Source organism: Cladophialophora immunda (genome assembly GCF_000835495.1).
Source record: "Cladophialophora immunda strain CBS 83496 unplaced genomic scaffold supercont1.1, whole genome shotgun sequence".
NCBI classification, from domain to species: Eukaryota; Fungi; Ascomycota; class Eurotiomycetes; order Chaetothyriales; family Herpotrichiellaceae; genus Cladophialophora; species Cladophialophora immunda.
The window spans coordinates 5,109,035-5,135,115 of NW_015622541.1; the positions used below are offsets into that span (position 1 = coordinate 5,109,035).

Here is a 26,081-nt window from a genome sequence, read left to right on the forward strand (position 1 = left end):
TGGAGATCGTCATAACTATTTGTACAAAGTCACAGAACGAGTGAAACATTTTGCATACAGCCTTTCCGAATACATTTGTCAAGTCCCGCACAATGAAACATGCGATGAGATCTACTTCACTTTACGCCCAGAATATGTAGACCAATACGTCCTGTCGAGGATGTCGAGAATGTCGCTGGCAGTCTTTCGAAGACAAAGAGGGCTCATATACAAAGGCGACGTGTAGGAGCCAAGGCAGAAAAGTCATAGCGCAGCTTCTTCCCAGGCTGATACCCACCGGAGACTGGAACCCTGAGGGCTCTTCTATCTCCTACAAAGCAAGTCCTGGTGTTGAACGAATCTCTCCCTTCTTCATGCTCGAATGGGATATTATACATAGAAGATACCCGGTGACCCAATGCTTTTGTCTCTCCGTCTGAATCCTGTCATGAGCCGCTGTTCTAATACATTCATGAGAATCGCTTTGTGACCTTTGCAATGACTGTAGATTCAATTAGCACTAGCTTTCCTCGCAGGGCCGTATAGGTCCAGTGGGTGCTCGAGCAACTTACGGTGCAATGCCACCACACTGAAAATAAAGCCCAAGCTCAAGAACATGACCACCATTGGATCCACCTTCAGCCCAGGGCTCTCATCGGTGTATAATCTCAACATTGTCCCCGAGGAACCTCCTGCGCCGGCAGCACGTGTCGAGGTAGGTCGGGCATTCTTGACTGATTCCTTGTGATCGGCGGCTGCACGACGGCGGATAGCAGATCGAGGACCGCCCGGAGGAGAGCCGGCGCGCGCAATAGAGGAGGATCCACTGGCTTTTTGAGCAGAGGGGGTTGATTCGGGACCAGACTCAGGGCCGGAGGTCATGGGAGATGCTGGTCTTGCAGAGGCCTGGACGCACTGTCAGTCTATTCCCTGTGCGACACACTGGCTGCGCGGAGGAGATCACTGCACGAGTGTTGACTTCGTCGTCTAGGTAGGAAAAGGGAGCAGAATTTCATACCATGGTTGTGAGTGTGGGATACCAGTAGGGGGTTAGGGAGAAACCGCGTGTGTACTGTGCGTGCTGTGCAGACAGCAACAGGCGCGATAAGAGGAGCAATCGCGAGACCAAAGGGTGTTCGAAAGGACAGAGAGACTCAATTGAAGTCGCGCGAGTCGTGAGAGAGGGAATTGGGGGAACCAGAAAAGCACGAGGTTCTAGGTAGTTGTGGACACTTTTGCGAAACCGACGCAGCAGAAATTCTGGGGAAATCCGAGACACGACAAACGCAGCTTGGCGGCATGAACTCGACTTTCCCCTGTCAACTCTTCGATTCAATCATGCCACACGCCTATAGCTGGATCCCCAGTCCATCATACTGTACTTGTGTATGCTCTAGGGACTTGGCACGATGTCCGCAGTTTCGCCATACAAGTTCATTCATCACGTTCAGCTCACAATCACTTCCACGTGTCACAACCCAGGCAATGCTCTACTCATCCTCTGTCCATCCTGCTACCCTGCACGTTGAATCAATGCTCACATCAAGGATGTCGGATGCACCTGATGGACACAGAAAGCCATCATCACTGCCGTACCTACACAGGTAGGAAACAACATCGAGTCAACTGACATCCTTGTCTGGTCGCTACACTGCCTACAGTATGGCTCTAGCAATGCCTCGTCAAACGAGAATCAGGCCTAGGGTTGAATCCCACTCCCCACCTCAGCTTACTAGTTGCTAACCGGAGAACTGAACTGCTGACCGTGGCAGCAAAACAGCGCAGGCCGGTGCAGTCAAGTGCCTTGTATTTATTGTGTTTGCTCGTTCACCGCAAGTGCCCCCAAAGAAGTCACGCTCCAACCTTCCAAGTCACTGGCAGCTTGAGCCGCTCTCCTCCTTGACCTTCGACCGCCATGTTTCCCGCCAACTTCCTCCAGACCATCCTCCACGCCTTGATCTTCTCTCCCACACAATCCTCCGATCCACAGACCGACAAGATGCTGGCAACGCCTTCTCTCCAAGTGGCTGCCTCTCTCGGCGCCATCCTGAGCTCCGTGGCTGCGACGGCAACACCCACACCCGCCTCCTGCGGCTTATTGGTGGACGCGGCGCCCAGAACGCCTCAACCGTATGTGCTGCCGAATCTGCAGGGCCACGCCGTAGATTTCGGCGGCTTGATTATCCGAACGCTGGTCCCAAACACCACGTCGTCGGGCGCCTTTTCGCTGGTTGGTGTCAACTCAGGCCCAGCACCTCTCAACCTCATCCACTACCACAAAGAGATCGAGGCCTTCTACACCCTCAAGGGCAGTGTGCAGGTCTTTCACAATGCTGACACCGGTCGCGAGCTGCGTGCCAATGACTTTGTGTTCCTGGCCCCGGGCAACAACCATACCTATCGTCCCAATGACCTCGACTTCCAGCTCACCCTAGGAATGGCCCCCGGGGGGATTGACCAGTTCTTTACTGCTGCTGGTCTCCCTTACAATTCCACCGCCCCGTTCGACCCGCAAGATGCCTCGCAGCTCAACGTGACCAAAGTCTTGGGCCTGATGCCTCAATACAACATTGTCCCCGAGCCATTCAACACTATCAACCTAGATTGGACCAATGGAACTACGGCAGATGGCTTGGACACCTGGCATGTCGCCGACCAATCTTTGCCCGACGATCCCACAAAACCCTACTTCGTGTCCAGCAACCGCGGTCCCAAATACCTGCATCGGAGCTCCGGTCAGGTCATCGCTCAGCTCGCATCTGGCAAGCAGACCAGCAACAAGCTCAGTGTCGCCAGCATAGCCATCAAGCCCAACAACAAGCAGTCTCAGCTCCAATTCGACGTCGACCAGGCGTTTCAAGTCACCGAAGGTCAGCTGCACCTCGAAATCGGTGATGAAAAAGCACAGTTAATCTTTGGCGATCTTGCTTTCATTCCCAAAGGAACCTGTTTCAGCTATTGGTCATCCGTGGGCTTCACCAAAATGGTCACCTGGGCAGCGGGCGCAGGGCTTGCCGACAGTCTGATCTCAGAGGCTGAGGCGTGGGGGTATGGAGTTTGGCCTGCTTAAGTCAGTTCTACGGCGCTCGTATGTGGACAATCCTGTGAAGATGACAATCGGGCGTTACCCGGACTCCGCAAAACTGTGTGCAATATTTGAGATAGCGAGCAAGAACATATTAATGGGAATGGCAGCGACTTGACTGTTGTTGATTATCATATAATTGTGTGCTCCTTTGAGAAAAAAGACAAGCTAGCACGTTCGGCGCTCTAACTTGATCCGGAGAAAACTACGCTTGGTCTATCGGCCAAAGTACTTCAACTCCAGATACCTCGCGGGCGTGTACACCACAGCCGTAACCACAAAGGCAAACTCATTGGCCACGTCACCACCGTAGTCACCGATCAACTTGCCCAAGGGGCCCGTGTACCAAGTCTCGACCATGCCCATGCACCAGGCGACGATCCCCAGGCCGAAAGCGGTGAAGGCGGCGATGCCGTGGGGCAGCCTGCTGGGGTCGTTCCAGGCGTCGAGGTCGTAGTTTGCGAAGTTGCGGCGGCGGAAGAAGACGTGCTCGGAGAAGAGGATGACAAAGTACGAGGTGCACCAGTAGCCCAAAAGGGAGAGGAAGTTGACGAGGTAGGTGTTGAGCTTCTCGCGGCCGCCGAGGGCGAGGCCCAGGATGGCGGCGAAGCACAGGAAGGTCCAGATGAAACGCGGCATGCGGGCAAAGGGGCGGGCGAACTGCTGGCACGAGATGGCGGCCGAGTAGATGGAGATGACGTTGGTGTTGATGCCGGACAGCACGAGCAGCACGAGCAGGAACTTGGCGAAGCCGCGCGGGTGCAGCATGTCCTGGATCAGGAAGCCCAGCCCCTGGTTCTCGTACGCGTCCTGCCAGCTGGGCTTGTTGTTGAGCGCCGACGCCACCACGGCGCCCGCGACCATGCCGATCGAGGTTGGGATGCTGATGCCGAACGTCGTCATCAGGAACACCTTGACCCGCGACACCGTCGCCGGGTAGTGCACGTAGTAGTCGGACGCCATGGTGCACCACGAGGCCGAGGAGCCGTAGACGATGGCGACCAGCGACAGCGCGGTGCCGGACAGCGTGGCGCCGTGCAGCGACGACGGCGTGGTGTTGTCGGCGTACTTGCCCGTCTCGCCGAAGATGATCATGAAGATGACGAAGAAGATGAGCCAGGCATAGCGCTCGTACACCAGGATGGCGTTGAGGCCGACAAAGGAGATGGCGAGCGCCACGACGGCCAGGATGACGATCCCCACCGCGAGCGAGACGTGCCCGTCGGCCACGGCGTTGAGGGCCAGTCCACCCGTGATGCACGACACGGCGGCCCAGCCGATCTGTTGGACGGTGTTCAGGGCGGCGATGATCTTGTTCGGGTACCAGCCGAAGCTGTACCGCGAGACCGAGATCTGTCTCAAGCCCGTCGCCGCGCCGAAGGTCGCGCAGTAGCCCGTCACGGCCCCGCCCAGGATCGAGGCCAAGATGTAAATGGGGATCGATTGCTTGAGACTCAATCCAAACTCCCAGCCCAGAAACCCGGTGGCGAAGCAGGACGTGTTCATGGTGCCGCTGGCCCAGAGCAGAGCCATGGTGAGCTGCTCATGCCAGGGCAACGGCTTCTTGTCCTCGGGCCGCTTGCGGTCGATGGCCTCGCTCTCGACGCCCAGTTTCTCGTCCATGCGAGCTTCGAGCCGGCGCAGCTTGGAGAGGACGCCATTGTCCTGGCGGACGGGGGTGTTGTTGTACAGCTGCGGGGACTCCTCTGAGGTCGGCCCGGATGTGGTGTCGAAGCCCTTCTCGCCGTCAAAGGCCTTGCTGGTCATCACCGCCGCTGTGGGCGGAAACCCTTTCTCCTCGTCGATGGTCATTTTGCACGGGTGCCCGTATGGTCTCTTGGGGAGGCGACGAGGGGAGAAGAGGCAGACCACGGCCGAGGTGTCGCGTGAGATTGGGGTTGGGTTGCGCGGGGAGATGAGAGAGGCCCATGGCTGTGGCGCCCTGCAGTCGTATTTATCTTGTCATCGAGTGGCATCCCATGCAGTAGTCCATGCCACGTTCAATCCGTAGGGCCTCTCAGGCGGGGTGTTTGTGGCCGCATCCACCTGCCCAATCTTGCTAATCCCTCGGTATATCACGTCCAGAACCTCTTCGATTCGCCCTGTGGAAAACTCTGCGAGATAGCACCGGCTGCTGCCATTGGAGGGGCAAGCTATCTGGACGATCCTTCCGGGCTGACGGCCCTCAACGGGCAAGGTAACATTCGGCAGTGGGCTCGTGGACTCGTGGGTTTCGTGGGAGTAGGGTACGAGATGGGGTGGATGGCTGCGGGCTAGATAGAGGGTGGGAGGCTGGTGGCTGGAGGGCGGGTCTTTGTGGGATGTCAAGCCTTTTGCTTGTGTGGGCCCCCCGAAAGCTTGGTATGAGATCTGTTTCTTCCTGAGATTGACCTCTTCTGGTCTGGCTACGTTCACTCACTACCCTTTGACTTGATTTAATTCAAGTGTAGGCCCCTATTCACCCCAATTGAGACTTGTCCAAAACGTCGACGCATGCTCGTCGCAATCGGAGCTTCTCGAACGCGAGCTTGCGGTACCATATCGATATCATTGGCGCAGGAATAGATTGAAGAGAGCCTCTAGATGGCGAAGTCAAGAACGGCAATAATAAGATCCGAACACGCTGAAACATTCTTACGTCGCCTGTTCAAGTGGAAGCCTGGTGCAGCTGACAATGGTGGATGAATATATGTACCATCGTCTTCCTCAAGACTATGTACGCTTCGTTGAAGTCTACTCTGACGCCCGCGACGCCCCTCTTCGGTGCCGGATCTTTCCTTGCCGCCTCCAAAGCGCGCCGCCCTTTGAAGCCCTCTCGTATGTCTGGGGACCGCAACAGCCGTTATACGACTTCCAATGCACCGGTGAACCAGCAGGCTTGTTGGGCATAGGACCCAACCTGTACAACGCGCTTCTCAACCTGCGCTTCCATCCCTCCGGGAATCCACCTTCGAGACTCCTCTGGATTGACCGGGTTTGTATCAACCAAAGTGATGTGATAGAGCGAGCCTCCCAAGTTTTGCTGATGGGATTCATTTATCGAAAGTGTCAGCAGGTACTTGTATGGCTTGGAGAAGACGATCCGATCACAAAGGAAGCCTTTGAGTGCGCTACTTATATCTATGAGAACGATCTTGGACGGAGAGAGACGTCCTTAAAACATCTAGCACAGTTTAGATGTCCACCAGCAGCATCCCCGGTGGTGGGCGATTGTTTGAGATATCTAGCCAGACTCACCTACAGGCCTTGGTTCGAACGAGCATGGACCTTCCAGGAGGTTGTGTTACCTTCCAAAGCATTACTCATCTGCGGAAGTAGTTCGGTGCCATTGGAATTCCTCGAGAGCTCCATTTTGCCCGCTGTTGAGCTAGCGCATACAATTTATTCGGAAAATGCACAACTGATATTTGCAACAAGAAGCGTCGAAGATGGACTGGACCAGCACGGGCGCCTTCCCACTGACGATCTCGAACGACTTTTAGCTTTCCGTCGGGAGACCAAAATGTCAGACCCTCGTGATTATATCTTCTCTCTTTTAGGGCTGTTTTCTTCGTCCGTGCGCCTTTCCCTCTCTCCAGATTATACGATGCCTGTCAAACAACTCTTCACAAAGGTGACGAAATATATTATTCGCATCTCGGGCAGTTTAAGAATATTATGCTCTGTGGAGAGTCCGAAATATGTCGAGCGTGATGCTCTCTCAAGCTGGGTTCCTGATTGGAGAGCGCCGCGAGAAAGCATACGAAATGTTCTTCATGATAGGAATCCAAGGTCCGGGTACAGAGCGACTATGAATTCAGTTCACGAATTTGATTACACCGCAGATTCTGATGAACTACAAGTCAACGGAATTGCGATCGGGATAGTGAGCCAGGCGGGAAGATACAACGATTTCCACACTCTCAGCGACTTCAACCTGCAGAGAAGGTACGGCCATACCAATCAACCAATCACCACCGCTTTGAGACAGGCACAAACCCTCAGTTTCGATATCGATGTCCAGCCACCCCATATAGTCGGTGCCGGACACCCCCAGCGGAGGAGCCTCGCGGCCTTCTACGATCTCCCGGGGCGCGATTTTCACAGGCAGGAGTGCGATCAGTGCCCCAATGCGCATCCCATGCCGATCCTCTCAATGGAAAATGCTAGCCAGGACCCTGACCTGTTTTCCATCGCTCGCTCATGTCTTGAGAACGTGAGTTCGCGAGCATTCTTCGCCACTAATACCAATTATGTCGGCTTTGGCCCCACATGCACCGCACCTGGGGATCAGGTCTACCTCCTCCTTGGATCAGACGTCCCATTCATTCTTCGGCCGGCTGGCGAGAAGTTCAAGCTCGTAGGTGCGTGTTATGTCCATGGAATTATGTACGGAGAAGGGCTCCATCGAGACATCATGATCAACCATCAGTTCTATCCTGGTAGCATTCCAGGAAGTGATTGGGACTTCTCAAATGACCGGCTTGTTACTCCTGCAACCTGGAAGTCAGAACCCGAGGGCGGTGGCAATTTGGCAAGGACCAACGGTCGCCGGTTTTGGCTCTGCCAGGAGGAACGTGATCCTCTTTTGATTGAGGCACAAAGAGTTGTTCTCCGGTAAGCAGGATGCTGAGTGATTGATACTTATCCTTGAGAGCAGACACATGTTTGGAAAGGGTTAGAGCTTTGAACACGATCGTCATTAAAGGTAACAAACTAGACTGTTCCTGGGTTGGGTTTTACCGTAGAAAAGTCCTCCCACTGTACAGCTCTAACCATGCCCGCCTACCTGAAGTGCGACAAATTACTTTTGACAGAACTACCCAGGTAGGAAGGTAGGAAGGTTTTGAAAGCGGTCTGGTCGGGGGTGAGCGCTAAGTGAGCGGCCGAGTACATGTTATTCTTCTTTTACCGCCGAGGCGCTGAATGATACAAGGGCTCTATAAGGGTGACGGCAAGGCTTCGATACCACAGGTGACGCGTTCGTGTGCTCTTGATCACGACCAATAGACTATAACCAGCGTCTCCTTCCCCGCAATCGCCTTGTTAGCCGGGTGGATTGCTATGCTTCTTCGCAATACGACAGGTTATACTCGGCAATGCGAGAAAGTGTGGTCTCCACTTGGGGATGGCTGCTTCGGAGAACCAATTCCAGCACTCGAACATGCGGGATTTCTCTTATATCCAGACTATTCCAAGATTCAGCCTCGGGTTGGGAGACCGGTGCAAAGTATTGCAGAGTTCGCCGATATCTACAGGCCAGATTCAGGGGTTTCGATCGTCGTCGTCGCCATCGTCATCGTCGTCAACAACACCATGGCATATCTATTTCGGCCCGACGCCACCAACACCTCGGATCAGAGCGAGATCACCGTTGCTATACCAAAAGAGTGCAAGGCGGGCGTGGTTGTCAATGAAGGCCCTGATTTCCATATCGAGGTTCAGATGGTGCCGGTTCCAGAGCCAGGTAAAGTGCCACCCTCAGGGCGAGAGGCAAAATCCCCATTCCCTCCATCCACAATGGCGCTGAAGAGAAACCCCCCTCATGTTGCCTAGGCCCGGACGAAGTATTGATCAAGCTCAACGTGACCGGCATCTGCTTTTCAGATCTCCACTTCGCCATGGGCGACCTGGGCACTCCGCCCATGTCGACGTTCGGCGTGCGATCTCCAGGCCACGAGGGGGCCGGCGTCGTGGTCAAGGTCGGCTCGAATGTGACGAACTGGAAGGTGGGCGATCGGGCAGGGATGAAGCCGAGATGGTCGGTCTGTGGCGACTGCGACCTGTGCCTGGACGACAAGGAGACGTATTGTCGAAAATCGGTGCTCTGCGGCCTTCATAAAACAGGGCAAGTTTGTCCCCCCGGGTTCCCGGGTGAAGTTGTCCCGGTGTCAAGGCTGATGCTCAATAGGACATATCAACAGTACTCGAACCTCGAAGCCCCGCCTGTAGCGTCAAAGATCCGCTGATCCATTCTTCACAGATATGTCACTTCCCCGGCGCATTATACGCAAAGAATTCCCGACGGGGTGGACGATTACGCCGCCGCGCCGATCATGTGCTCCGCGGGAACCATGTATCGCGCCTTGCGTCTTGCGGGGCTCAAGCCGAGCAATTGGGCGGTGTTCCTCGGCGGAGGTGGCGGCGTGGGTATACAAGGGGTGCAGCTGGCGGCGGCAATGGGGCTTCGACCGATTGTGGTGGACACGGGAGACGAGAAGGAGAAGCTCGCGGTGTCTCGAGGGGCGAAGGCCTTTGTCGATTTCAAGCGTGTCGATGACCCCATCGCCGAAGCAATCAGGATCGCAGACGGAGTCGGAGCACATGGAGTGTTCGTCACCGCGGCCGCTTCCTATCCGTCCGCCATAGCGTACACAGGTTCAAGGTCCGGGGCGGTTGTGACGTGTATAGGGCTCCGTAAGTGGTGGTGTCTCCTCATTCATCCATACATCCCTCCCTATCCCTTCTCTCACGATTTGAACGAAGCTAAACAAGTCGACAACCAGCGCACAACAAAGAGCTCACCATCGAAGCACCACCTACCAGATTCATTTACCAAGGACTGACCGTGCGCGGTTCAGTCGTGGGCAGCAGAGCCGACATTGCCACGGCCCTTCAATACGCCGCGGCAGGCAAGATCTCGGGTGATCATACGGTATATCCGATCGACAAACTCCCAGAGGCGGTGGAAAGGATCAGAAAGGGAGAAGCGGCTGGACGAGGCGTGGTTGACTTCAACCTTTAGTGATATTTGCGGCTTTATACGATAGGCGACCAGGCTGAGAAGCGCAGCATTAACAGCAGCGACAACGTTGTTGATGTGGACACTATTGATGCTGATCTGAAATGCACAACTTTGCACATTCGCAGGTCACCATCTGTAGGCTACAGAGAGTTCACAGGAGAGATGGCCTTGTAGCGCTCGGGGTGCAAGTCCGAGATACCGTCTGGACTTGAGAGACGCTCGGTAAATGTTCTCCGTTGGAGATGGCCATACAGATGCTTCGCCAGCTCAGAGCAGAACACAAACTCGAGAACAGAACATGCGTCTTCATTACAAGTGACTGATGCCCTTCTTGTAATATGCCGTTTGCCCGAGACCTCAATCAGCTCGAGCCACTTAGTGCTCTACCACTTCCCATCTCCATTCACAATTAAGGCCTCCGTCAAGCCGGTCTTTTGTGGCTGGCCTCTTGAGTATGTCTCCTTACACCTCATGCTTCTGCCGCAAGACAAAAGACGACCAACGCTTTCTCCACCGGCCGGGACCAGGCTGACTCCGCTGTACCGGTTCCGATATCAACGACAGACCTCGTTTATGTTTCGACAGAGCCAGTACCTGCTTGAGATCGCACGCCGTATCTTCGTCAAACAGGGAGTCGATGTCCCCTTCGACCCTTGTTCGCTTACCATATTGATCGGTATACTTCTGTGCCGCGCCGTATTGAAGCATCAGCTTCGCCACGCCGGCCCAATTGCCACGTTGTGCCGCTGTGAGCTTATGCAGCTGCTGCAGGAACTGGATCCAGACAGTTGACTCTCCAGTTTCCTCATTCGGGTCCGCACCCAACTCCAATACTCTGGCAACAACAGCACTGCACGGTTGGTCCCGAGAGAGGAAAGGCCGCAAACAATAGTCCAAAATGGGCCTGTCGCGATAGTTCTCGCGTGTTACATCGTCGGACAATCGTTGGACAGCGTACTGTGAAAGCTTGCACTCCAGGGCCAATAGCAGGGGTTTGTGTGACGGATTCGTCCTCCACATCTTCAAGAATTTCGGAAGAGGCATATTGCCATAGTCTGCATCCGCACAAGCCCTGAGAAGTAAGGGGGTATATATGGTCAAGAGATCCGCCAAATCATCAACGAGGCTAATCAGAGGAGGAGTGTTTGAATCCAGACGCCAAATATGTGCAAAGACGAATTCAACTCGTTTCAGGAGCTCACGCTCGGGCGGCCCGGCTGGATCTCCCTCTAGTTCTCGAGGAAAGAGACGTCGACAGTAAAATATCTGCGCGAGATATGCGTTGCAGAGATAATGTTCGACATCGCTGGAGCCGTTTGTGAATTGCAATAACACCTGTTGCGCTTCCATACTCGTCAAGAACTCATGAACGGTGCGATGGAGATAATCGACATTACGGTCGCAGAGCATGTTTGCCGGGTTGTTCGTTGGGTCACCACACTCCAACAGGCCCATGCACAAACTATTTACCTTGCGTGGCACCAATGCATGGCGGTACTGAATCTGCGGGAGGGTTGCATGCTTGGTGTGGGAGCTGGTGGCGAAATCCAGCTCCTGCTCGTCGATGAAAGACAGGGTCAGGAGATTTGGCCGATGACTGGGGTTCAGCATCAGCTGGAAAATAGTGGATGCCTTGGCTCGATGACACGGGGCGATCGACTGCATCATGGACATGAAGTATTTATCCAAGTCGTCAGGTATCTGGCGTAGCCTTGTAAGCAACACTTCAACGGTGTCACCGTCCCGAAGACCGGTAAGGAGGTTCTTGACCACCAGATACACCCACAGAAATACGCCGCTGGCTTTGTTCACAATTTCGTCCATAAGTTCATCGGACCGTTCAGGATACACGTCTTTGAGCTGTTTGAAGTGTTGATTTTGACGGAAGTGATCCTGCACATAGTTTGTAATGTCTCCCCGTGTTAGGAGCTCTAGCCGAAGCTTCGGAGAAGTAGCGAAGGCGTCCACAAATATATTCCAAGGGCGGCTGGAGGCGCAGATTTTAACTTCGTGAGCATTTGCCAGTTGGACAAGGGAGTCGATCATCGCCTGTCTCTGTTCGTCGGAGCCGTCAAACTCATCTAAGCCGTCCACAAACAGGGCAATCCTTGTAGTATCCTGTGTCCGTCGGACAAGGTTGTCGAACGCAGAACGAAGTTCAGCGTCGGATAGATCCTTGGGGGGTTCAGCCCCGAGACAAAATCCTTCCCATCTTTCAGGGAACGCTTCAGTGGCAATCGACGACTGCTGTGTGATAAGCTGATGGAGCACGGACCGGTAAAGACCGGTAAGTGATTTCTGAATATCTGTTCCGGCATTCCAAAAGAAGCAGTGTCCTATCAACAGTTGTTTTGACCCTGCCCAGGATTTCAGCAATGTTCTTGTTGTTTCGTTCTCAAACAGGTATTGCATCAAGGTACTTTTCCCCGAGCCCGGTTTCCCGCTGACCCAATAGACCGTTTTGACAGCACTGGCCCCTTCTAGCCAGGCCCTGAAAGGGACATGGTTGCTAAGGCCGTGGTCGTGATCTGAGAATATCCATGAGAAAGTTCGTTCGTGGGCCGGAGGTATCTTTGACCGCCTCTCCTCGATCTGGGTGAAATAGAGGCGAGCGGCCATCTTTTTTGCAAAAACGGTAATCTTGAGGTGATCGGAGAGTTGGACAAAATGCACGCTGTTCTTGTACGACCACATAGCTCTTGCTTCTTCCCCGCCATCTTCCTTTGCTGCCTCCACAGCATCTTTGAGGGCCGAGATTTCGTCTCGTAGGTAAGCCGATCGCTTGCGCATTTCACGCAGAATGTTAGCCTCCATTTGATCTCCTCGAAGCTCGAGCATCGCAGTGGAGGAGGCTGCTCGCGATCTATCCCACGTGGCTCAGCATGGCACGACTGAAGAAACAACAGTTGGACAAACCCAAAGTACACCAATAAATTAAGCATCAACTGCTCTCGCGCGTTTGCCAGTTTTTCCAGCACGACGTTGATCTTGGCTTCTCCCCACATTGATCTGATGGCTTGTTTGAAACTTTTCCATCCTTGGTGTGTGTCGCCGACCCCGCGATCGCGGACAAGGGATATTAACTCGCTTGCAATCTCTTGACAGTCATGGATGACGTTCTGTAGACCAATCTCCGCCCATGTTGGCTTTCTTCCGAGGGCGTGGAAGGTCAACCCCCGTTCCAGATGAGCGGTCAAATGAGACAAGGTTCCCGCATCCTTCTCCAGCTCCGTATGTCGACGGAGAATGCCATTGGCGTAATATTCATACGTAGAAGTCAGGAGTTTGGTGCCCAGCGACACGAACTGGAGGACGTTGCCAGCGACAGCAAGCGCTGTGACGGGGTCGAGCGCCATGGGTTCATCGCAGGTGGGAAGGTGCAGCAAGGTGCCTCATGGCAGTGTACGCTTGGTCATCGCTATTATGGCTGATTCGGCCTTCGAGAAGAAGCAGCAAAGAGGTCCGCAAGTGTGATGGCAGTGCAGCCCGGACGGGCATTGGCGTCCCAAGACCAAGAGTACGCCTTGTCTGCATCTTGAGGTTTCTGGCTGCTTCAGCGTGAGGCTGAGCTAGCTCGCATGGCGACCTACAAGGCAGTCCGAGGTTAGCGTCGTGGCGGGGAAGGTTGGCAGCGCCTCGTGGTGGTGGGAGTGATAGGAGGATTGATTGGGTGCCAAGACCCCCTTCGACTTTGTCCATCGTTGAGTTACCAGTGATGGCGTAGGACTCATCCAATAGAACCACCAACGTTCTCAAAAGCAACGTCGGTGGACATACACGTCTGGTCTGGCTTCAGAGGTGGTAAGGAGACGCTGTCTTCGCCGCCGACCGCCTACCATTTACCTCGCACGTTCGGGCCGTGGATAGAGATTGCCTCCTCGGTGCTCACCAGAGTCCAACGTACCCAAGATACGCCATCGCCGTCGCCCTTCCACTCACGGCTTCATCTGATGGCTCATCACAAAGTTGGCACCCCTGTGGTCAATAGCCCGTTGTAGCAGTCTGCACATTCGAACCAGGAGAGCCCGTCAGATATGGGATGCTCCACAGAGCACAGGAGTGTATGCCAGAGCAATGACCGGGCGACAGGAGAACTGCTTTGATTCTAATCGGCGGAGGAGCCCCTTTGGGCATCGACTGCACTGCATTAGCGCTCGCCAGCCAGAATTGCTGCCTGAACTAGGACTCCATCGACACCGTGACTGGAGTTGAACGAAACAAACCTTCACGCCTTAGAGGCCAAGGCGTTGGTACCTCTCTCAGCCTCACGACTTCGTACTCTTTCTCTTCCTCGTTCTCTCTCTGTATCAATAGTAAGTGCATATCTGGGTGACTCTGCAAAAGGTTAATGCATATCTGTGCCTTCAATTATGTTCACTTGTTGTGCTGAGAGGGCCTTAAATTTGACAGCCGAACCAGAACCATGTCCGATTCAATGAAGAGCTCTCAAGTAGACACATATGTCATCAAGGAAGCAAGCCAATTATCGTATGACAGAAGTGCAGAGTTTTATCGACAACGGCTTCTAAGTGATTCGAGAAGGCTTTTCTAGGACAGAGACGGGAGCATTGAAGCGATATCATGGCCGAAGACAGCTGGCGGGCCACAAGTTCGTGTGGTCATCGACTCGTCGGAAGCCCTCCTGTCTTTTCTCGGAAGTCTGTCTCAAAAATCTGGTGACATTGTTTATGTCATTCGCCAAAACTACTCCTGGGACAAGCTGTCTGTGACACGAGACCTTCTCCTCCATGTCCTCAAAACTCATGGTGTTTTCTTACCATTCCTTGATTCTGTCAGCGCTTTCGGCTTCAAACTCCATGACGACGACGAGACGTGGGAAGGATACCACGAAGCGACCGTGTGGGAGGGCTCGGGCAACCAGAGGACGCTGGTCAGCCGCGAGATCAGCTACACCTACCGATATTATACTCGAAACGGGCGCAACGACGATTCCGCATAGTCTCTGCGGCAGACAGCTGTGTACCAGAAAACGAACGAACAAAAGGGATGCTCAGTCTGGATCCTGATTCAACCAAGTACGCCGGCCTGGTTGAAGTTCCAAACTCTAGGACATGCAACTCTGGAGAAACCCGGAATGGGAGCTTTGCACATGGTATTTCTGAACGAGGCTCTTGAGGGCTGGAAGGGCTTCATTACAGAGTTGAGGCTTACGCTGAACGACTTGGTATGGAATCCGACCAAAGTCTCCTGGTCATATGATGAGTTCTAAGCCTCATCTTAATACTGACGATGACCTGCAATTCAGGATAACAAAGCTAGCTTTGCAACTGTCGCCCAGAAGCACCGCAACAGATGCCAATTTGATGTCTCACTAGCCGACGGGCAGCGTCTTCACAAGCTCAGAAAAAAGCTGCTGCGGTCAACGGTCGTTCTACATGGAATAATGCAGATCCTGCAAAGATTCGAGTCTTAGCGCCGCAGACTGGGAGCAGAAGGCTCTGCTGATCACTGTGATGCGATAGAAAGCAATTTGCAGGAACTCCAGTCGTCGGTGAAGTACTACGAAAGTGTGATCCGCAGTATGATAGACACCTCGGCGAGCACAGCAGCACTTGTTAGTTTGAGCTGATCCATGACCGCCCACGACAACTGACACAGAGCAGCTCGCCCAAATCCCGTACTTTGTGCTTATTGAGAATCTTGGAAGCAGCAGCAGCGCACTACAGGCCAGTATTATAGATCTTCGAAACATCGCCGCCACTGTGCAAACCGGGAACGAAGACATGCTGGGGTTGGCCAGGGAGAGCCGCAAAGACTCTACAAAGGTTAAGACATTGACCTTCATCAGTATCTTTTACTTGCCAGCCACACTTTTAGCGGTAAGTTCAGATCTTACACACTAGTCATTTAAAGCCATACATGCTTATCGGTTGTTGTCCGGTGCGCACAGACTATCTTTGGTTCCGACCTTGTACAGCCCATGCATTTCTGGGTTTATGTGTTGGCCACTGTGATAGCCACGATCCTGACGTTAGCAGTGCCGATATATCTCGAGCGAAAGCACAATCCGAGACTATGGGCTAATATACTGTCGGCCGTGGTTGGCACTGGCCCTGCAGGGTAAGGTCTGCTGGAAAGGCGTTTGCCTTCTATCAAGCCTTGTTGGGGGAAGCGACTCGAACTTTCGGTACTGATGACGATTGGTTTTTTTTTTTTGTTTTAACAGAGCATAAGAGAGATGGCTTGCATCTATTCAGATTAAAACCATGTTTTGGCGCAGTATGGCCTTGCCTGTTAACCGGGGAGCTTCAGCATGGTTCTTTAAATTCTACTCTAGGTTTACTTCAGGGTTCGTGTTCATCAGCGCCGGGGACGCTTTTGCCATCAACTGGATACATCGAAGGTACATTACCTCCCGAAAGCAGCAGATCTCTGCCGTCCGGCGTTGACTGAAGTTCTTCACCCACCTCACGAGCATCTTCAGTGCGGCTTTGGCACTGATAGAGATTAGTCGGTTCAGACAACGCAACGATCGTGTCCTTCTTCTCAAGAATTGTAACAACGCCCTTCCGCACTACGACTGCATCCTTGAGTTTCCCTCCTCCTCCTCCTCCTCCTCCTCCTCCTCCTCGTTCTCTTTCCACGATTCGGAAAGCAAATGGGCGTACCTCGCCCGCGCCTCGATCGTCCTGGGATCCTCGCTGCCGTACGCTCTCATCCATGTGTCGCGTACCTTGCGGTAAACCGGCTCCAGAGCTCCAACGTCCACATCGCGACGGTCGGTTAGATCTTTAATGCTCTGTGCAAGCCAGATCTCCGCAATCTGGGTGTGCCGATGGTCGTTGCCATATATCTCCCGCGACAGCTCCAGGGCTTGCAGGAATGTATCGACCCCGATATCGTTGCGCCCCTGCAATTCGTATGCCGAGCCTAAAACACTCAGACATTTCAATCTCCATCCTCGACTCGAGCCTTCGACACCATGTGACTCCTCAAGGGCTTCTAAGGCAGTTGTCTCCGCTTCGGCCCAGAGGCCCAGCTCACACATCGACTCAGCAAGCACGGCTCGGAACGTCAAGGTCTGCCAGTGCCCACTGCCATAAAGGCTCAGTGACAATCTCAGTGCGTCTCTTGAAATATTTTCCACTTGCTGCCAGTCGCCCTGGTACCTTTTAATGTCGTTCTGGGCCCGCAGGCATTCCAGATACTGAGAGCTCTCCACCGAGTAGAGATTTTGCGCGTAGGGCATGGCCTTTTGGAAAGGGCTTCGGCTTCTTCCCAGCGGCCCAGGTCAGCAAGCACCCCAGAGAGGTCGAGTAATGTGGAGAGGTAGTCGGGCGGGCATTCGTCCTCTGTGATCGTCAGCTCGTGGCCATATTTCGTGTGCTGCAATAGCTCCTCGGCCTCGGTAAGCTGTCCCATCGATTCGTAGATGCCTGCAAGCTGTCGGTTGGCATGCAGAGTATCCAGATGAAACTGGCCTAGCCTTTCTGTATACATCGCTTTAGCCACCTGCATCTTTGCCAGCGCGGTAGGGAGTTCCTGGAGACCCTGGAGAGCACTGGCCCAGAGGGTCAAGCCCCAAGCATAGTGTAAGCTGTCTGGCCTGAATTCGTGTTCCCAGCCCTGGCACACGGAGGCGATTTGGGCCTCTGCTCTGCTGTACTGGCCATCGGACGCATACATGTCGGACAGCGTGCCCTTCGCATCCAATGACCACCAATGTAGATGATAAGGCGTTGAGTGATCAACTCGGTTGAAACTACAAAAGTGTACCCTTCGAGCTAAAGAACCTTTGTACGCTTTCTAGCGCAGCTCGAATGAACGATTAGAGAGGCCGCCCTAGAACGCAGAGCCGGGCACATCATCAAATCCTTTCGACGTCTTGGGCCCTAGCAAAGGGCCACCTGATGGGTGTGTCCGCATCCAAGTTCACCCAATTAAGGAAAATTCGACACATGAGTTTTCCGTCTGTGTGACAAATGGTAAGGAATTCGCTCTTGCCGTCCTCTCCTTTGCTTGGGTTGGGAACATTCATGATCGAAACGGTGGGAAAATTGGAAATATCCTGCCACACACACAGGCCATGATACGCCTTCTCGGAAGCAGTGACCCTCAGCAAATAAGACCTTGGCGCAGTGTTCAATCGTGCCTCAACTTAGGCACTCCAATCCCCGTTTTGCTTCAGGCTGGACTTGACCCCAGCTTGTATCCGCATCCTCTCCGACTCCAGCGACCACGGCACGTAGACGTGTCCGGGAGGCAGATTGGTGTTGTTGAAGGGCGCCCCCTCCTGGAGATTCGCCAGACAGGCCGCGTAGTTGTCTCGAGCGTATGCTTCAGGATCGTGGTTCCAAACCCACCGTCCAATCTTGAAGAAGCCGACAGTGACCTCTTCGGGATTGTGTTCGATCGCAGCAACATCGACGTGGTGGAGTTCCTCCCTGTTCAGGAACCCTGTTTGTTGCAGAATGCTGACTCTCTGAAACCTGTGCACACGTTTCCAGCTCAGAATGTCATCTGTGGAAAGAAAAATTCAGCGACTAGGAGGCATACCTTAGCTTGTTGTGCACCTTGGTCGCCCAGTGGACGTTCTCCTTCCCGCCAATCCGCAGACATTCTGCCAGAGACACGCTGTCTTCGAGAGCCTGGACTGCGCCGTTGCCGGCAGTTGGGAAAAAGCATGCGCTGCATCACCGAGGCGGATGAGACGTCCACTTTCCGAGGTCCATTGCTCAGTGCCGTCGCGCCATCTCAACTTCCAATCGACGACCCGCGTTGGCGTCTGGCGAACGAAATCGAGGACAGCCGGATCCCAATTATTGCTTGACCTTTCGATCAGTGGGATGATGGCGTCCGGATCCTGAAGATTCCCCCAGGACTCGGCGGTTTCTCCGTTATCCTGTTGAAAGCACGAGTCAGCCTAATAATCCTCGAGTTGGAGCTTTGCTGCGAGACACTCACCGCATGGGTGAAGCACCACGCCACCCAATCCTGCGTGAGGAAGAGGATCAAGTGTACGTCATCCGCCACGTAGGTGCGAAATTCGGGCTGGACGTCGATGTTCTTCATGAGCGTCGCTGCGGGCGAGTCTGGCTTGAGCGTGCTGGCAGGGAAGGCCACTCGTGCAACGGCATAGCCACTATCTTGCACCGCGACATCTGGACCGGTGTCGAACCCTTCGACGGATGACCCTATCCCATTCGCGCCGATGCAGACGTCGCCGACAAATGTCTCCCCCGAAGCGGTGGACACGACGACTTCATCGCCTTTCTCGCGGACGCTGACCACCTTTTGCCCGAACAGAACTGAAACGCCCAGCCTCTCAAGTTGATTTAGTTGCATCCGCGCGTACACCGGGCGCCGTTTGAGGAATGATATCTGCACGTCAGACGCAGCGTGTGCCCCTGCCCGCCGCCATTCCGGATATGTCGAGTAGATGGGCACGCCGGAGGGTGTGTAGACGTGGATAGAGCAGTCGTAAATACACTCGTGATAATCGGCGTGCATGCGAGGGTAGTCCTTGAGCGTGGTCAACGCTGACGGGGTAATAGTAAAATAGTCGCCTAGCACAATATTCTGTTAGACACCTGAAGTGTTTCAAAAGTATGAAAAGGGGGGCAATCCAGACGAACCCAACGGGGAGAGCTGCTCTGCTCTTTCGAGGACCACCACCTCGCAGCCTTTCCGCCAACACTCCAACGCGGCGCCTAATCCTCCCACACCTGCTCCGATGACAATCACCTGGATCCCATTGCCCGGAAGTCTGTGGACGCCGTCCACAACCGTTCCAGCTGTTGTCTCCTCTGATACCATGGTTTGGCTCGTGACTCTTCGAAATCAAGATAGCTTCTAGGAGATTGCTCGTCTCACGCCACAAAGGATCGAGAAGTTATCGCGAGAGGCTGGAAATTGTGCATGGGCAAGCGGTGATATATAGCACCCAAGACCCTGGAGGCGAGCCTCTTTGTTTCCACTTCCCCCGCAGCCGAACATGGCGACTGCAGCCCGCTCTTACGACTCCGAAGAGCAGCAAGACAATGTGGGACATTTTGAGAAGGGAATTATAGCGCATGCATGGGATTGCTACGTTCGATGAAGACATTGTGGTCAATGAAGTCGAGAATCGCGACGCTTCGGCACATTTGATGGGGTGCTACGCGAGGCTCCACCATGGAACGGCATATGATGTTCTGAATGATGGGGGGAGATAGTACGGGAAAACAGGCCTCCTTCTTTACTTCTTCTGGCATGGTCAGAGACCTTGCAGGTTCTCTCGAAGCATGATTCGCCCTTCCTGACGGGATCTTCTGTACAATCTTACTCCTTCCTGTTTGTGGAGAAATTCTGACCAAGAAACCGCGGTTCAACCCACTGGATGCTGGTGGTGAGAAAAGGGAGTCGGGGTCCTTTCATAAGGATTCGTCCCACCGGCTCGCCTCTGCCAGCGCGAAGAGCGCTCGATTGGTAGAGAATATCTGACACGATCGCATTTGTCCCACATCACCTCCATTCATATCCTTATGCACTGTCTCTCGGATAGTGTGTACACATGCGCTAGCAATAGGGAGGAGTTAGCAGGAGTGGCCCAAAGGTCACAAAGTGTGACTTCAACTGCACCGACCCTGTCGAGAGCAACTGCGCAATTGAAAATTCATCCACCGGGGCATCACACTGACGACAGGCGGGACAGGCTGTCCCGTACAAAGCTCTGCATTTCAGAATCGAGATTCCCCAGGACGGCATTCAGCATCCTCTGTGACTGGCCGTTCAAGAACCAATAGAAGCGCTCCTGCCTTGAGACGAGCACGCACCAGTGCGCAACCAAGACTAGTGCCAGGGAGTTGGCTGCTTCTATGTGACGCAGGAACTCGTCTGAAAGCGAACACGCCCAACTCTCAATGCCGTTCCAGCGAGCACAAGTGGTGTCTGCGGCGTAGCTTCGGGAATAGCTGCACACCAACGACGCCAGGGATTGGTCGAACATCTCAAGCTCTGACAAATCGGCTACCAGGCCACGGGTGATAAGTCGCTCCGGGAGGGAGGCCAGAGCCGAGTAGATTCCAAGAGGTATGTGAGGGTAGCATACGATGACTGGCCGAGGAACTGGAATATTTCGCACGCGGTCTCGGCTGAATGAAAGTCTGGCCACGGCAAGTGCGGCTGGAAGTGCTTCCGCAATCTCGTCTATGTAGTGGTTCAATCCTGTGTCTGAAGGTAAGCTGCTGCGTACCCAGTCTCTGGTGAGTAATTGCCCCGGCCTGAGCAGGGATCCCTCTCCGCAGAGCTTTGCCAGGTGCGGGATGTCGTCTATGTCGACAATCCTGATTGGATCTCCGTGGAGCGCTGAGATTTTTGTTTGGAGTAGAGCATGGAGCTGGTTGACGACATAGGGCAGGAAGGCACCATCTGCGTCAGATGTTATTTGCGGCGGGCCCAATCCTTGAAGAACTTCAGAGGGAATGGCAAAGCCCGAGGGTTCGGGAAAACTTCCTTGCATCTTGACCAGGAGATCGCATCCACCTCGCAGTAAGAGTACAAAGTCCATAACTTGGGAAATGTTTAGTTTGGGTGAGTTTCCGACGACCAGCGGATGATCCTCTGCATCCAGCAGAGCCTGAGCACAGAATTGAACGCCCAGTAAGCGCGCGAATGCCGTCAAGGCGGTGCTTGTCTCTGCAGAAGGGTGCTTGATTAGTTTCCTAAAAGTAACTAAGCCGGCGGATTGATGTATAAGGCCATTCGACTGGTGCGTGCTTCGTTGTTGAGCGTCCGAGGTCAGAACCGCTTGATGAAATGCAGCAACACCAAGGATGCCGTGCATGAGGAAAGGTTGATTCAAAGCATGCAATGGTATCGTATCAGCCCAAAATAGGATGGAATCGTTGCCCCTGGTTAGTGACTCGCTAGTACGGGTGATGTAGTGATGAAGATACATGAGATGGTTCATCGGGAGCTCCGTGGCCGTTGATATCTGGGAAAGTTGTGCCTGGCTCAGATGCGAGAGGCGCAGAAGAGGATATCTGGTCGAATCTGTCGGTCCCTCGTTGCTTGATACTCTGGGGAGAGCGTCGACCTCAAAGTAACGGACCTTGTTGCCTCGAAAGAACGTCTGAATATGGACCCGCTGAGCATGAATCTCAACGTCAATAGCGTGTATCTCTTTATGACATTCGTGGAGGTGGAGACTCATACGCTTTGCTGAAATGCACAAATGAGCACATGTGGGATAGCTGCATCGGTAGCCTTCTGAGACTTGAAGATACGGCAGCGCGGAAATACCTGCTGGTGGCGTATTTACTTCAGCCGGATCCAGCAGTTTCAGTCTGCTGATTCTCTCCAGCAATTGTCGTCGCTCACTCCTATATATATGGTGGCGCAAAAGGTGACTCGACAAGGCTCGGGGCTGTATGGCAAACTCGCAGCGTTTGCAGATCACAAGACCATAGTCGGGCACATAGGTGAGCAATGTGTTCAGCCGCTGAAACCGCGGCGCACCACCAAGGATGGATTCCTGCATGGCGGGAGACGAGCAACCTTTGGAGCTAGAGGGGATCGAATCCGGCCGCGCTCATTGTATGTTCTTCGCAGAGAAGTACTGACCGGCCACGGAAGGAATCATCTACTTCCATGCAGTCTTGCTGTTTTTGACACAAGACGGAATCTCTCTGACTAGGATGCGATGAGATGAGGATCACGGTGATTTTGATGAGGTTCTCTCGGAGATTCGGAATTGTAATAAACGCCAAGATAAATGGAACAAGGGAAGATGCCTAGGTATCCATCTCGCCATGTACCATGTATATCTACGTACCTCGTACTCCGTCAACATATCCCAGCTCCAGCTATCTCGCCCCGTAAAATGCGGAGCGCCCCACTGTGGTCATCAAGGCGGCGTGGCAATCAAGCAACCGGCATAATCATGACGAAGTATTCAATAAGCCATATGCTTTTAGGAGAGGGCAGCCTGGCAGGATATCCTGATACCGGTGACGGCCCGACTTAAAAAGAACAAACAAAAACCCCGACCTTCTCGACGATTTCCATCATCTTCCAACCAGCAGAACCTCTGATCAACATGAAGGACTTCGTGCGAGACACTACTGGCGTGGAAGTTGTGACAGAGCTCGCTGATCAAATTAAGGGCAAGACATGTGGGTTTTCCCTCCGCAATTGACCTCAGAGACTGCCTTGCTGACCATGTGGCAGTTGTCATTACTGGTGCAAGCGACAAAGGGCTTGGTGCAGAGACCGCCATCGCTCTGGCTCGTGGCAATCCTGCACATTTGGTTCTCACAGCTCGTGCCCAAGTTCGAGTTGATCCCGTCATTGCGCGAATCAAAGACATCAATGCCTCCATAAAAGCCACCTTTGTACCCATTGAGCTGGACGACTTCGACTCCGTTCGATCCGCAGCTGACGACATAAACAAGTCGGTGGACAGGATTGATTGCTTGATCAACAATGCTGGTATTATGGCCGTCGACGAGTACAAGACAAACAAGAGCGGTGTCGAACTGCAGTTCGCCACAAACCACCTGGGCCACTTCCTGCTCACTAAAATCCTAATGCCCAAGATTCTGGCCGCGGGTCCTGGTGCACGAATCGTCAATCTTACCAGTCTCTGCTACAAGATTAGTCCTGTCCGTTTTGACGACTATAACTTTGCGGACGGCAAGGAGTATGACCCTTGGTCCGGGTATGGTCAAGCAAAGACATCCAATATTCTGTTCGCCCGTGCTCTCGCCGAGAAGCTCCGGCCTCGAGAAATCCAAAGCTACGCCGTTCACCCTGGCGCCATTCTAACCACGAATTTGGGCAGGTATATCACAGAAGTTGAAAAATCTCTGGCGAGCATCGACCCTATCGCTGTCAAGAACACCGGCCGCCATTTCAATATGATGGCTGAGGACATTCCCAAACCCATCGAGCAGGGCATCTCTACTACGCTTATAGCGGCCTTGGACCCCAGGCTCAAAGGGAACAGTGGGGCCTACCTGGCCGACACCAAAGTTGAGCCAACGTACGAGTACGCCGAGGACAGCAGCAATGCTGAAAATTTGTGGAAACTGAGTGAGCAGTTGGTTGGCGAAAAGTTTGAAATCTGACGTGGGCAATAAGAAAGTGCTTGGGCGAAGCAGAAAGACTGCGTGGACTAGTGTGTCTATTGGCATTGAATATCTAACTTCGAAGTGCAGCCATTGTAGCTCCCTGAAACATTACCTCGATGGACGAATCAATCTTCATGCTTTTCGATAAGACGAATTGTTCACATAATACATTTCGTACATCCATCCAAAGTGCCGAACAAGATTCAACCAGCGAACCTTGCAATATATTCAATAGTGGCTCTGAAGCCTCGAAAAGCACCGGCGGGTTAATTTCTTGCATAGCGACTTGACGCCGTATTCATCGGGGTAGATTGCGGAAATCGAGGAGGAATCATTGTTTCCGATTTCCCCCCGCCTCTCACCAAGTGTCAGTCGACGCTGCTGAGCGTCGAAACCTTCCCACCTTCGAGATCCCCGATTAGGCAGCTCTCCACTCACTACTTCACGAAACAACCCCGCCGGGGCCTTCCGCTTGTGTACTAGTTCGCTCTGGTTACTGAAAATGGTATTTTGCATGCGGGACGACTACAAAGACCAAGCCTGGAGCTTTTAGGTACCAAAAGCAAGAAACTAAAATGAAAATCTTTATATCGACTGAAGTCGAAGAATCACCATAAGCACCGGAGGCTCGTCCAGGCTGATAGAATACTGTAGGTTTACGAGTGACAGGATGGTCCGGATCGCGCTCGCTGGTGGCACCGGCAGTAAGTCCATTGGATCTCACCATTCACCCTGCAATCAGTGCTGATCTGAAGGGAGATGTCGGGCGAGAAGTCCTGGATGGGCTGGTGGCAAAGGGATCGCACGAGATCATCGTATTCAGTCGCTCCGTGAGCTGCTCGAACCCTTATCACCGTGCAAGAAATTCTTCCTAGCCCACTAACTTGTAGACCTACCTCTAGGACGCTTCCAAGCTCGGCCCTCCGGGTGTTGAGACGGTTCAAGTCGACTATAATGACAAAGCCGGCCTTGTCGAACATTTGCAAGGCGTGCACACGGTGCTCTCTTTCATCGTCAGCCACCTGGACCCAGACGGCACGGCGCAAAAGAATCTCGTGGATGCCAGTATATCCGCTGGCGTGAGGAGGTTTGCACCTAGTGAATGGGCACTGTAAGTTCGTCACAGCTCGTATCGCTTGAGATACGAAACTTTTACTGACTCTGGTCCTGATCATAGAGGGAGTAACAGCGGCAACCCACTCTATGCAAGCAAGGATCGAGTACACGAGTATCTCCAGCAGGTCAACAAGGACAAAAAGGTATGAACGATCCTCACCGCTGATCAAATTACGTACTTAATACAGCCACCTTAGGTGCTGGAGTACTGCCTCTTCCAGCCAGGTCTGTTCTTGGAGTACCTGGGCTTTCCACACGCGTCTACCAGGCACGTTCAACTATTTTGTACTCCGTGGGACTTGGAACACCGGCGTGCAATCATCCCGGCCGACGCCGACTTTCCATTGACTCTCACGACTGTTGCGGACATGGTCAATGTCGTCGTCGCGGCAATCGACTATGAAGGCGCGTGGCCAGAAAGGGGCGGGATCAGCGGCAACGCATTCATGAACTCGGAATTCTTGAAGCTTGCAGAGTCGGTGCGCGGTATCGGATCCCTCCTTCTACCATTTTTCACCCTCTTCTGCGTACCGACCCATTGCTAATTCAGCCTTCTTTCCGGTTTCAGGCCCCATGACTGTTGAAGCAGTCCCCAAAGCCCAACTCGAGGACGCCAGTTTCAACACCTCGTGGCTACCCCCAGCCGATCACCCGGCAATCCCACCGGAAATGAGAGAGGCGTTTGCCAAACAGATAGTGGCCGGCGTCTTGCTGGCGGCTTTGAACGGAGGTTTCGGCATCGGCGACGAATGGAATCAACTGCTTCCAGATTTGCGCATGACAAAGGCCGAGGATTGGCTGTCAGATATCTGGGCGGGAAAGCCATGAGATGAAGGATATCAAGCGAACTTGGGCTTTGGAGGTCGTGTGCATCTCTTTGATTTAGGATCAAGAAAGGATTCCAAACATGAGTACTGGACAGAATAAATCTCGCCCAAAGACCGGAATTGGTCAACTTTTTTGTTCGTAGTTTTCAAGTCATTCCTATGCATAATCACGCTGGCGAAAAATTGACGCTAGACACCGTCAGCCGCGTCTAACCAACTTCGAGCACGAAGATATGGGATTTCTCGGACCGCAAATCGAACAGCGTAACGGTAAAATG

At 53.4% G+C, this 26,081-nt stretch overlaps 8 protein-coding genes across 8 annotated transcripts; 3 read left to right on the plus strand and 5 right to left on the minus strand.

Moving 5' to 3' along the window:
* Positions 1-17: 17 nt before the first annotated feature.
* On the minus strand, positions 18-1,320 carry PV07_01490 (uncharacterized protein). The gene is made up of 3 exons (XM_016388020.1): positions 998-1,320; positions 552-885; positions 18-481 (listed from the first exon to the last, which is right to left on the minus strand). Exons 1-3 carry the CDS (start codon positions 998-1,000, stop codon positions 450-452), a joined length of 369 nt encoding a protein of 122 aa, XP_016254948.1. The 5' UTR covers positions 1,001-1,320; the 3' UTR covers positions 18-449.
* On the plus strand, positions 1,315-3,374 carry PV07_01491 (uncharacterized protein). The gene has a single exon (XM_016388021.1). The coding sequence runs from the start codon at positions 1,895-1,897 to the stop codon at positions 3,047-3,049; it is 1,155 nt and encodes a 384-aa protein (XP_016254949.1). The 5' UTR covers positions 1,315-1,894; the 3' UTR covers positions 3,050-3,374.
* Positions 3,159-5,338, minus strand: PV07_01492 (uncharacterized protein). Its single transcript, XM_016388022.1, has one exon. It carries the CDS (start codon positions 4,874-4,876, stop codon positions 3,281-3,283), a length of 1,596 nt encoding a protein of 531 aa, XP_016254950.1. The 5' UTR covers positions 4,877-5,338; the 3' UTR covers positions 3,159-3,280.
* Positions 5,339-6,650: 1,312 nt separating this feature from the next.
* PV07_01493 (uncharacterized protein) lies at positions 6,651-7,664 on the plus strand (the record flags this gene model as incomplete). The annotated part of the gene is made up of 1 exon (XM_016388023.1): positions 6,651-7,664. One exon carries the CDS (start codon positions 6,651-6,653, stop codon positions 7,662-7,664), a length of 1,014 nt encoding a protein of 337 aa, XP_016254951.1.
* A 2,201-nt stretch (positions 7,665-9,865) lies between these two features.
* PV07_01494 (uncharacterized protein) lies at positions 9,866-13,329 on the minus strand. Its single transcript, XM_016388024.1, has 2 exons — positions 12,705-13,329; positions 9,866-12,651 (listed from the first exon to the last, which is right to left on the minus strand). Exons 1-2 carry the CDS (start codon positions 13,142-13,144, stop codon positions 10,251-10,253), a joined length of 2,841 nt encoding a protein of 946 aa, XP_016254952.1. The 5' UTR covers positions 13,145-13,329; the 3' UTR covers positions 9,866-10,250.
* An 882-nt stretch (positions 13,330-14,211) lies between these two features.
* On the plus strand, positions 14,212-15,873 carry PV07_01495 (uncharacterized protein; the record flags this gene model as incomplete). Its single annotated transcript, XM_016388025.1, has 6 exons — positions 14,212-14,276; positions 14,346-14,747; positions 14,826-14,973; positions 15,286-15,363; positions 15,413-15,628; positions 15,700-15,873. The coding sequence occupies 6 exons, from the start codon at positions 14,212-14,214 to the stop codon at positions 15,871-15,873; spliced, it is 1,083 nt and encodes a 360-aa protein (XP_016254953.1).
* A 450-nt stretch (positions 15,874-16,323) lies between these two features.
* On the minus strand, positions 16,324-17,435 carry PV07_01496 (uncharacterized protein; the record flags this gene model as incomplete). The annotated part of the gene is made up of 2 exons (XM_016388026.1): positions 16,324-17,001; positions 17,052-17,435. The coding sequence occupies 2 exons, from the start codon at positions 17,433-17,435 to the stop codon at positions 16,324-16,326; spliced, it is 1,062 nt and encodes a 353-aa protein (XP_016254954.1).
* Positions 17,436-20,418: 2,983 nt separating this feature from the next.
* On the minus strand, positions 20,419-22,269 carry PV07_01497 (uncharacterized protein; the record flags this gene model as incomplete). Its single annotated transcript, XM_016388027.1, has 1 exon — positions 20,419-22,269. The coding sequence occupies one exon, from the start codon at positions 22,267-22,269 to the stop codon at positions 20,419-20,421; it is 1,851 nt and encodes a 616-aa protein (XP_016254955.1).
* Positions 22,270-26,081: the final 3,812 nt, after the last annotated feature.